This window comes from Lithobates pipiens, unplaced genomic scaffold, assembly GCF_037356315.1.
Source record: "Lithobates pipiens isolate NorthernLeopardFrog02 unplaced genomic scaffold, aLitPip1_a1.2 Scaffold_19, whole genome shotgun sequence".
NCBI classification, from domain to species: Eukaryota; Metazoa; Chordata; class Amphibia; order Anura; family Ranidae; genus Lithobates; species Lithobates pipiens.
The window spans coordinates 237,272,078-237,284,671 of NW_027507764.1; the positions used below are offsets into that span (position 1 = coordinate 237,272,078).

At 42.4% G+C, this 12,594-nt stretch overlaps 1 protein-coding gene across 10 annotated transcripts in view; it reads right to left on the reverse strand.

Annotated features, from left to right (window-relative positions):
- Positions 1–12,594, reverse strand: part of STX17 (syntaxin 17) — a 176,563-nt gene that overhangs the window by 11,649 nt on the left and 152,320 nt on the right. Inside the window, exon 9 of one of the 10 annotated variants that reach the window (XM_077491814.1) lies at positions 777–1,660. The exons of the other annotated variants lie outside the window; for them this stretch is intronic. Within the exon in view, the coding sequence (XP_077347940.1) occupies positions 1,643–1,660 (18 nt within the window). The 3' untranslated portion in view covers positions 777–1,642. Of the gene's footprint in view, positions 1–776; positions 1,661–12,594 lie in introns of those variants that run through there. 10 annotated transcript variants of the gene reach the window in all.

Below are 12,594 nucleotides of genomic sequence, written 5' to 3' on the forward strand. Positions count from 1 at the left end.
CCTCTTGGCTGCATCTCTGATCAGTCTTCTCCTTGTCTGAGCTGAAAGTTTAGAGGGAGGGCCAGGTCTTGGTAGATTTGCAGTGGTCTGATACTCCTTCCATTTCAAAATGATCGCTTGCACAGTGCTGCTTGGGATGTTTAAAGCTTGGGAAATCTTTTTGTATCCAAATCCGGCTTTAAACTTCTCCACAACAGTATTACGGACCTGCCTGGTGTGTTCCTTGGTCTTCATAATGCTCTCTGCGCTTTCAACAGAACCCTGAGACTATCACAGAGCAGGTGCATTTGTACAGAGACTTGATTACACACAGGTGGATTCTATTTCTCACCATCAGTCATTTAGGACAACATTGGATCATTCAGAGATCCTCGCTGAACTTCTGGAGTGAGTTTGCTGCACTGAAAGTAAAGGGGCCGAATAATTTTGCACGCACCACTTTTCAGTTTTTTATTTGCTAAAAAAGTTTAAATTATCCAATAGATTTCGTTCCACTTCACAATTGTGTCCCACTTGTTGGTGATTCTTCACAAAAAATTAAAATGTTATATCTTTATGTTTTAAGCCTGAAATGTGGCAAAAGGTTGAAAAGTTCAAGGGGGCTGAATACTTTCGCAAGGCACTGTATGTAGCAGTATACATTTTGGACAAAATTTATGAAGAAGAATTACTAATTTGCAAAATTTTATAACAGAAACGAAGAAAAATACTTTCTTTTTTATTTTTTTTATTTTTATTTTTTACAGAATTTTTAGTCTTTTTTCTTTTATAGTGCAAAAAATAAAAAACCCAGCAGTGATTAAATACCACCAAAAGAAAGCTCTATTGTGGGGGGGAAAAAAGGTCCAAAATTTCATATGGGTACAGTGTTGTCATTCAAAATGTGAGAGCACCGAAAGCTGAAAATTGGACTGGTTAGGAAGGGGGTTTAAGTGTCCAGTGGTCAAGTGGTTAAACTAATACTTTGTTGAAGCACCTTTTGATTTTTTTACAGCAGTCAGTCCTTTTGGGTATGAGTCTATCAGCATGGCACATCTTAATTTGGCAATATTTGCCCACTCTCTTCTTTGCAAAAACATTCAAAATCTGTCAGATTGTGAGGGCATCTCCTGTGCACGACCCTCTTCAGCTCACCCCACAGAATTTCAATCAGGTTCAGGTCTGGGCTCTGGCTGGGCCATTCCAAAACTTTAATCTTCTTCTGGTGAAGCCATTCCTTTGTTTATTTGGATGTATGGTTTAGGTCATTGTCATGGTGAAAGAAGAAGTTCCCCTTCAAGTTCAGCTTTCTAGAAAAAGCCTGAAGGTATTGTGCCAATATTGACTGGTTGTCAGAAACCATGAACCAGACCGAGACAGAAGTACATTAAATCATACTTGTTTATTAATAAAAAATAAAAAGGTAAATAGAGTAAGTAGTCAAAGCATAGACAGAGTCCAGTAACCAGATCGGGTAATCAGCCAGGCCAGAAGTCAGGGATCCAAGTGGAGCAACAGCAAGCAGGGTAAGGAGCCAGAAGGGATGTCAAAAAGACAGTCTTTAAACAGAACCGCAGGAGATGGTTTCTTGTGATGTGACCAAGGCGAAGGCAGAGATAAAGTGAGCTGGACAGCTTTAAGTAGGCAGGTCCGACGAGTAGGATCAGGAACTGCTGGATGACTGTGGAGAGAGATCAGAGCTGGTAATTAGCCAACAGCTGAGCAGCCAGCCCAGAGAAGGAAGGGCTAAGCCAGCCCTGACATTGGTATTTCGAACTGTTCATAATTCCATCTACCTTGTCTAAGGCCCCTGTTCCAGCTTAAGCTGAAGAAAAACAACCCAAAAGCATGATGCTGCCACCACCATGCTTCACTATGGGTATGGTGTTATTTTGGTGATGTGCAGTGTTCTCTTTTTGCGACAAACATATCTTTTGGAATTATGGCCAAAAAATTCAACATTGGTTTCATCAAACTATAACACATTTTTCCACATGCTTTTGGGAGACTTCAGATGTGTTTTTGAAAAATCTAGGCAGGCGTGGATGTTTTTCTTGGTAAGAAAAGGCTTCCGTCTTGCCACTCTACCCCATAGCCCAGACATATGAAAAATACTGAAAACGTTGTGGTCATATGTACCACACAACCAGTACTTGCCAGATATTCCTGCAGCTCATTTAATGTTGCTGTAGGCCACTTGGCAGCCTCCCTGACCAGTTTTATTCTCGTCTTTTTATCAATTTTGGAGGGAAGTTCAGTTCTTGGTAATGTCACTGTTGTGCCATATTTTCTCCACTGATGAGGACTATCTTCACTGTGTTCCATGGTATGTCTAATGCCTACATAATTCTTTTGTACCCTTTTCCTGACTGATACCTTTTAACAAGATCCCTCTGATGTTCTGGAAGTTATCTGCGGACAATGGCTTTTGCTGTAGGGTACAACTAAGAAAATGTCAGGAAAGAACACCTGAACTTTGTTTTGGGTTTATCAGAGGCACTTTAAATGATGGCAGGTGTGTACTGACTCCTATTTAACATCAGTTTGAATGTGATTGCTTAACCACATTACGACCGGCTCACGACGATATACGTCCATTTTTTGAAGAGGGATATCTCGGTAACGCCAGCAGCTGCTGCAACAACCGAGATGTCCATCTCTTCAGGCGCCAGTCGTGTGTACGATAAGTGTGGTCTCTGTGGCAGGTTCGCCGCGAGAGGTGCCACCCCCCTCCCGTCGCTCTCCCATGCCCTTCGCCGCTTACCGGAGCCGTCGGTAGCGGCGGAGGCGATCGGATCCTTTCATGTCCTGGGTATGTAGACGAGTGAGGCTAAGATGGCCCCCACCCGTCTCTATATCATAGCAGGGTGGAAACTATGTCAAAACATCACTTCCGCCCATACCTCTTAAAGGCACATTTTTTCAATGTCATTTTTTCAAATGACATTTATTTTATTTATTTTTTATTGCAGTTTTATTTAAGTCCAAATATGAGATCTGAGGACTTTTTGACCCCAGATCTCATATTTAAGAGGACCTGCCATGCTTTTTTCTATTAAAGGATGTTTACATTCCTTGTAATAGGAATAAAAGTGATCCAATTTTTTTTAACCACTTGCCACCCACCCTATAGCAGATACACGGCGGCATTGTGGTTTCAAAATCCTGACTGGATGTCATATGACGTGATCAGGATTTTGAGCCGCTGCGCGCCCCCGGGGGCGCGCATGGCGGCGATCGTTATTGCAGGGTCAGTCTCAGACGGAGACTCTTTACCATGTGATCAGCCGTGTCCAATCATGGCTGATCACAGTGTAAATAGGAAAAGCCGGTGATCGGCTTTTCCTCACTCACGTCTGTCAGACGCAAGTAGAGGAGAGCCGATCAGCTGCTCCTCTGACAGGGTGGGTCTGTGCTGATCGCAGCCCTCCCGAGCATACCCACACTGGACCGCCAGGGACGCCACCAGACCACCAGGGATGCCCAGCAAAGGTAATCCTCCCTAGACCACCAGGGATGCCAGTCAGTGCCCACAACGGATGCCAATCAGTGCCCATAGTGGATGCCAATCAGTGCCCACAATGGGCATCACTGATTGGCATGCATTATTGTTTGGCACTGATTGGCATCCATTAGTACAGTATTATGTAATACAATGCCGCCTATCAGTGCCCACCTGTGCCGCCCATCAGTGCCCACCTGTGCTGCCTATCAGTGCCCACCTGTGCCGCCCATCAGTGCCTATCCATGCCCATCTGTACCGCCCATCCATGCCAATCCGTGCCAGCTATCAGTGCCAATTTGTGCCACCTATCAGTGCCCATCCTTGTCGCCCATCAGTGCCGCCTATTAGTGCCCATCAGTGCCACATATCAGTGTCCATCAATGCCACCTCATTAGTGCCACTTCATTGGTGCCACCTCAGTGCCGCCTTATCAGTGCCCATCAGTGTAGCCCCATCAGTGCCCATCAGTGAAGGAGAAAACTTACTTATTTACAAAGTTTTGAAACAAACAAAAAAAAACATTTTTTTTTCAAAATTTTCTGTATTTTTTTATTTGTTTAGCAAAAAATAAAAACCGTAGAGGTGATCAAATACCACCAAAAGAAAGCTCTATTTGTGGGGAAAAAATGATAAAAATTTCATTTGGGTACAGTGTAGCATGACCGCGCAATTGTCATTCAAAGTGCGACAACGCTGAAAGCTCAAAATTGGTCTGGGCAGGAAGGTGTTTAAGTGCCTGGTATTGAAGTGGTTAAACAGTATAAAAATAAATAAAATCAAGTAAAATCAAGAAGCAAATGCATATGTGAGTAGCGCCCGCATATGAACCTGGTAATCAAACCACACATGTGAGGTATCGCCGCGATCGGTAGAGCAAGAGCATTAATTCTAGCCCTAGACTTTCTCTATAACGCAAAACATGCAACCTGTAAAAAATTTTTAATGTCGCTTATGGAGATTTTTGAGGGTAAAAGTTTGACGCAATTCCACGAGTGGGTGCAATTTTGAAGTGTGACATGTTGGGTATCAATTTACTCGGCGTAACATTATCTTTTACAATATAAAAACAAATGGGCTAATTTTACTGATGTCTTATTTTTTTATTCAAAAAAGTGATTTTTTTACGCTTGAAAGACAAAACAAATAAAGGGACTGGAGGACATTAGTTATGAGGAAAGGTTGTGAGCACTGAACTTATTCTCTCTGGAGAAGAGACGCTTGAGAGGGGATATGATTTAAATTTACAAATACCGTACTGGTGACCCCACAATAAGGATAAAACTTTTCGGCGGAAGGGAGTTTAATAAGACACGTGGCCACTCATTAAAATTTTAAGAAAAGAGGTTTAACCTTAAATTGCTTCTTTACTGTAAGAGCGACAATGATGTGGAATTCCCTTCCACAGGCAGCGGATTCAGTGGGTAGCATCAATAGTTTCAAAAAACTATTAGATAAGCACCTGAACAACCACAACATACAAGGTGATACAATGTAATACTGACATAAAATCACACACACAGGTTGGACTTGATGGACTTGTCTGTTTTTCAACATCACCTACTATGTAACTGTAACAAAGTTTTATTACTGTATTGTTAAAAACAAAATAATAAAAAAAAATGCAAATACAACAATGCAATACTCTACAACGCTTGCTTTGTTTTAGTTCTCCACACTATCACTAACAATTGAAATTGATAGCAGAGACCACCATATAGATCCTCTTGTTTAGCAATCCACAGATGATCATTATGCAATAGACATTATATGGTAGTGTTGCTATGAAAATTATTGTGGTAGACAGTGTGAAGCCTTAAGACAAAGCAAATGTTGTGGAGTGCAAACATGTATTATATTTATATGGAAAATATATGTACAAGTTTCTGTAGGTGGTGCCTTAAAAATCAGTGGTTGTTTTCTAGCTTTGTTTGGTATCTGAAATAGGAAGACAGCATCCATATACCAACTCATGGACCACTATAATGTCTAAGATTTGTTTAAGAGCAGAAATATTCAACAAGTTGCAGGTTATTAAAGCCACATATCTTTCCAAACAGGATTTACTGTTCAGGTACATTCCCCTTCTGTAAAATAAGAAAGGCACTTTCAGGTTCATTCCACCATTCTCACAGTTACACCAGACAGCCTTGGAAAACATGTTTAAAGCATGTGCTGTATGCTATGTAGTCAGTTTACTGTCCTTCAGACCAAACTGTGTTAAGTGGGTGTAGAAAAAGCAATGTACTAGGCACGGCAGTAAAAGTGGAAGTAAAATATACCCCAAAGTTGGTGAGCAATAAAAGTAAAAAATGACCCAATGCCTATATTAAAGTGGTTGTAAACCCTTACAAACCACTTTGACCTACAGGTAAGCCTACATTAAGGCTTACCTGTAGGTCCAAGAAATATCTCCTAAACCGTGTAGGTTTAGGAGATATTTGCCAAAATACAGGCACCGCTGTCTACGGCGCATGCGCCATAGACAGCGGTGCGCAGGCGCACTGAGCGCGCCGCTGTCAGCGGCGATATGCCGCGAGTGGCATCATTGCGATTTCGTCGAATGACAGCGGCAGAGCTGCAAGACACACAGAGACCCACCGAGAAGATGGATGCTACATAGCTGCACTATATGCACTGTGAAGTCAGTTTGGCCTTTTATTATTGTAACTGTATATGTTTTTTTGTCAGCTTGGAGCAGTGGTGATCCAGCAGCTGGGGGGGGGGGGGGGGTTGGCCATATTAACCCTACAAGGACTTTTCTGACCATTTGCTGAGTTAGTGATGGTCATGGATATTTGGTAAGCAGCTGATCTCGTTTTTACCCACTGGGGCTACTTCATTGTGGGATTGTTAGAAGATTTATGTTTCTAATGTTTATTTTTTTTTTTTTTTTGCCTATGCTGGTGACCTAAACAGGCAACATTGAACATAGCACTTGCAATTTGGAGATTTTTTTGGATTCATGGGATTTCTATTTTTGCTTTTTAAATTTATATTTTTTCTTTGGACACTGTCAATTAATCTTTGTATGTTATATATTTTTTTATATTTACCTTATGTAAATGCTTTGAGGATATTTGCAAGTGGATATTGTATACTATGGCTTAACACTACCATCATATATGTAATTATCACTGCACTATTTGTATATACAACCTTCAGTTTATGAATCGTAACTCACTACTCCCCCAAAATGCATTCTTTAACCACTTCAGATCCGCGCTATTGCCAAATGACGGCATTAGCGCGGACCTACATTTCCGGGACTACGTCTATTGACGTCGTCCCGGTTACGAGCGGCCTGCGCGCCCCCTGAGGGGCTCGCGCGGCGCGCTCTGTGATCGGCGAGTCCGTGAGACTCGCCTGATCACCGATCCGTGTAAGGGGTCGATCCCGACCCCTTATCACGTGATCAGCTGTCAGCCAATGACAGCTGATCATGTGATAGAACGGAGCCGGTAATCGGCTATTATTCCTCCTCGCGCTGACAGCGCGAGGAGAGAAAAAAAAAGCCGATCACCGGCGGCCGTGATCGGGACATCAGTCCCGATCACGGCCATCAATACAAGGGACCACCTGCCACCTGCCTGTGCCCACCTGCCTCCCGCAGTGCCATCCTGAAGTTAAATAAAAGCAAAAGTGCCCCCCGTCAGTGCCCATAGTGCCCACAGTGCCACCCACAGTGCCACCCCACAGTGCCACCCACAGTGCCACCCAATCTGCCTCAAAGGTGCTGCACCCCAGTGCCGCCCATCAGTGCCCAGCAGTGCCGCCCATCAGTGCCCAGCAGTGCCGCCCATCAGTGCCCAGCAGTGCCACCTATCAGAGCCACCTATCAGTGCCACCTATCAGTGCCCATCAGTCCCATCTATCTGTGGTACCTATCAGTGCCCATCCGTGCCACCCATCCGTGCCACTTATCCGTGCCACCCATCCGTGCCATCTTATCTGTGCCCATCTTTGCCCATCAGTGCCGCCTTATCTGTGCCCATCGGTGCCGCCTTATCTGTGCCTATTAGTGCCGCCTTAACTATGCCTATCAGTGCCCACCGGTGCAGCCCATCAGTGCCCACCAATGCAGCCCATCAGTGCCCACCAATGCAGCCCATCAGTGCCCACCAATGCAGCCTATCAGTGCCGCCTAATCAGCGCACTTCAATGAAGGAGAAAAATGACCCGTTTGCAAAATTTTATAACAAACTATTAAAACATGATTTTTTATTTTTTTTTGCATCTTTTTTTGTTTGTTTAGTAAAAAATAAAACTCCGAGCTGTAACTAAATACCACCAAAAGAAAGCTCTATTTGTGGGAAAAAAATGATAAAAATTTCATTTGGGTACAGTGTTGTATGACCGCGTAATTGTCACTCAAAGTGCATCAGCGCTGAAAGCTGAAAATTGGTCTGGGACTGAGGGGGGTTTAAGTGCCCAGTAAGCAAGTGGTTAAGCCAGCTTTCTATACACATACAGACTAAAATTTCAAAGCCTACAGAACTTAAAGCGTAAGTTCACCTTCAGTGCTAAATACCTAATTCCTTCAGGTATCATGCTTAACATAGATGACACAACCTTAATATGCATAATCATTTAAATAAAATAAAAAATCTTGCAACATTGGGTAAGAGTGGCTATAGCTTTGAAAGTGTATCTAGGGTATGTATGTGTTGGAGCTCTAGGTAGCAGATGTCAGCTACCAACACTAGGGTCTGTTGTGTTTTGGCCCCCTGTTCCCGTTTGACTCTAGCCCCACTCTTGAGGATGCCCTTAATGTAAGGCTTGTGTGCTTCCCATAATAAATTGAGTTGGTGGATAAATATGTGTCTAGCTCCCTGGCCAGTTCCACTAAAATCTATCAATTTTAAGAGTAGGCTGCCACATCCGGAAAAAGCCTAATGTTTATAAAAGATATCGGTGCATGGTCTGACTATGTGATAGACCTATATTCCATCTATCCACATCCTATTCTGAGTTGGCACTAACTAAAAAGGGTTAGTTATCCACTAGTGGGTCTGTAAGGCTACACAGCAAAGAGTTGCAGCAGGTCTACAACCTAGGTGGGACGTATAAATAACACTAACAGGTGTCTCAAGGTGCACATAGACTGCATGAATATGCTTCTGCAATTAAATCCACAGAGATGGACCAGGATTGTATATTAGTAAAGTGAGTGTGGGATAAAATAACAACAGTATTGCTCTAATGGCCTCTATGATTAAGCCCCACATAAGCAAAATTAACTGGGGGTGAGGGGGTTCTTATATGGGTGGAGAACCAAGCTGAAGTCAATTATCATCATTACTATCTTAGCATTACGGTCTGCTGATCCTGTGTGCAGACGGGTGCCATTTTCCTGTTAGGAAACCGAGACCACTGCAAATGGGTGAAACAGTTACATTACAGGATTCTTTAGATGGGCCCCCTCTTGGATAACAGTATAACTGAGGACATAACCCCTTGGTGGAGGAAGAATTATCCTGCCACCATCCAGCTACAGAGGGCACTCCCCACATGTAAAATAGAGGGCCAGTCTCTCCAGCAGGGGTATAAACAGAGTCTGGTTCTCAAGGTTGTCAATATGGAGCTGAAGCATGTTGTCCCACCACCTGGCACTGTTTCAAGGCCACGACTGGTTGATCTAAGGTGGAGTGATCAGAGGTGTGTGCGTAGAAACTTTCTTTGAGTGGGACTAGAGGTCTTGGCAGATATCAGCCAGTTCTTCCTTGAGGGTAGATTGTATTCGACACTCATGATCATCCCTGTGTGGAGAGAGACTGAAGTATACAGGTGATGTTTGGAGCCAACAGAGTAGGAGACATGATAGCATCTGGTGTGTTATCTCACCAGTCTGCAGTCAAAGACTGGGGAAGGGATCCATAGTGGGTACTGTATTGTCTACTACCCAGGTCAAAAGGTTGTCCAGGCTTCAGGTGTCAGCCTGTGACCAGCATAGGAGGCAGGTCCTTCTAGGTAGAGGAAGTTATGTTAAAAACTGTCTCAGAACCCATGTTAGGGACTGGAATCAAGGCTGCGGTTTGTGTTAATCTGGATTAAGGCCTGAGAAAATGACCAAGAATCCCTGGGTGCCTGTTTCTTGTTTGGAGGGTTTCCTGTATTTGAGCATGATATGTATGAATTTTCTTGTGTGTAAGGTCCATGATAGTATTCAGGTAATATAAAAATGTTCTGTCAGTGTTTAATGGTGAAGTCGGCCGCATATAACAAGTGCAGACATACAAAAGCACTCAACAAAATTACACCAGAAGTTGCAGTGCTCAATATTAACCGGTTCCCGACCAGCGCACGCCAATGTACGTCGGAAGAATGGCATGGGCAGGCATATTGGCGTACAGGTACGTTCAATCTATAATGGCGCTCTGCCATTGCGAGCGCGCAGCGGGAACCCCGTGAGTCCAGTCGTGGGTCCCGCGGACTCGATTGCCGCGGGCATACCCGCGATCGTCTCACGGGTCGGCTGAACGGAGAGATGCCATTGTAAACAGCATCTCCCCATTCTTCCTAGCAACTAGTGACGCTGATCTGTGCTCCATGTGATTGGAGCAGAGATCAGTGTTCACTAAATGAAAGCCCAGCCCTCAACAGTTAGTAACACACCCCTAGGAACACTTAATACCTACACTGCCACCCACTGGTTAACCCCTTCACTGCCAGTGTCATTTACACAGGAATCACTGCATTTATATAGCAGTGATTGCTGTATAAATGACAATGGTCCCAAAAATGTGTAAAAAATGTCTGATGTGTCCACCATAATGTCGCAGTCACAATACAAAATCGCTGATCGCCGCCATTACTAGTAAAAAAAAAAATTATTAATAAAAATGCCATAAAACTATACCATATTTTTTAAACGCTATAACTTTTGCGCAAACCAATCAATAATCGATTATTGCGATTTTTTTTAACCAAAAATATGTAGAATACGTATCAGCCTAAACTGAGGGAAAATTGTTTTTTTATATTTTTGGGGGATATTTATTATAACAAAGAGTAAAAAATAATACATATACGGCGGCAGGATGGCTCTCTTGCGTGAATTGCCATATATATGTACAGCGGCTCCTTTAAGAGCCATAACAGGCATGCGCGCTGCACAGCGGGGGACCCGTGTGCGTGGCCAGCAGACATGATCGCCGCCAGCCACCTGTGATCTTGGGCATGGGAGTCACATAAATCCCTGTTCTGACAGGGGAGGAGAAACAGATCGTCTGCTGCTACCAAGAACAATGATCTAGCTCCTCCTCTAGTCAGTTACATTCCCTCGCAGTTAGAAACACACCTAGGGAACACATTTAACCCCTTGATCACCCCCTAGTGTTAACCCCCTCCCTGCCAGTGACATTTACACAGTAATCATTGCATTTGTATAGCACTGATCACTGAATGAATGTCAGTGGTCCCAAAAAAGTGTCAAAAGTGTCCACTGCAGTCCCACCAAAAATCGCAGTTTGCCACCATTACTAGTAAAAAACAAAAATAAAAAACGCCATAAAAGTGGTATAAATCTATTCCCTATTTTGTAGGCACTATAAATTTTGCGCAAACCAATCAATATTAGCTTATTTCGATTTTTTTTAACCAAAAATATGTAGAAGAATACATATTGGCCTCAATTGATGAAGAAATTTGTTTTTTAAAAAACATTTTTGGGGATATTTACTATTGCAAAAAGTAAAAAAATAGTTTTTTCTTCAAAATTGTTTTGTTTATAGCGCAAAAAATAAGAACCACAGAGGTGATCAAATACCACCAAAAGAAAGTTCTATTTGTGATAAAAAAAAGGGCATCAATTTTGTTTGGGTACAGCGTCGCATGACCGTATTTCAAAAAATTGCCCGGTCATTAAGGGGGCAAATCCTTCCAGGGCTGAAGTGGTTAAAAAGTGCTCTAATACTCAGCACATCCATCGGCCATCCAGAAACGAATCACCTTCAGTTAAAATAGGGAACTTCAAAGACTCGAAATAGGGCTTTCTTGTGTGATTCCATGCCAAATACAAAAACATATGTGACATCTATACTCTCCAGCAAATAAACAAGATGGGTGCATTGAAAGAAGAATCTCTACCTCTGTTGGGAAGTTAATTACTCAATTAACTTCTTGCACAGCATGCTTCTTCACACAGCCATAGCCAGATCATGCCCCCACCATTTTCTTTCTTTTAACTGACCAATACAGTTTTCCTTTGTACACACAGAGCTAAAAAAAAGGCATTTAATAGAGTGGCTTTCACTTTGCCACTAATGTTCAACTCTATGTTATCTTGAAAGGGCTCTACATGCTCAGACAGCTTCTTTTTTTTTTTTTTTCATTAAAGAAGGTCTGGCTCTATAGGCATCAAATTATTAGTAATCATCATTTCCATCCCTACAAAGTGTAGCTGGTTCAGTAACTGCATGTTGATGACACAGACAGATGTATGGGATGCTGTAAGTGGTTCTTACAGCAGCGGGAATTAATGGCATTTTACAGCGCTGAAGTCTTTTTTCAACCCCATGGAAGTGTCAACCGCACTGCATATTACTGGTCTGCAAAAAAAAAAGCTGGATGATAGAAGGCCATTTTCAAGTTGATCCACAAATTATAATGTGGGTGAGGGTGTTTGATTGAGCCATATTTTTAGATTTTTTGATCTTATATTGTTAGTCAATTCATTCCTTTTGTTGGGATGACATAAAACGTGGCTTTAGCAAGAGGTCAAACTTGCTTTCTGAATTAGCTTTGTTGCAAAATTCTAACATATTTTCATAACTTCAAGTCTACAGCCTCCTCGTGTTTGTCTATGAGCCTCTCAAATATTATCTATATAAGCACTATACAATGTGATGTGGACATTGTCAATGTTAACAGAAATGTGTTCCAGAATATGCCCTACAAACTTAGCTAAGGACACTTGTTATAAACTCCACAACAGCACAAAGAACTGAAGCGCCACAACAGGATGCCAAGATCTGTTAATATTATCACACTGGATAAAATACTATTCAATGTCAAGTCATTATTCAATCTTGATATATTCTTGTCTGTTGCAAGCCCTAATGAAGGGCATATTTTTTTGTCCCCCTATTTTGACTACTCCTTTTATTGTCATT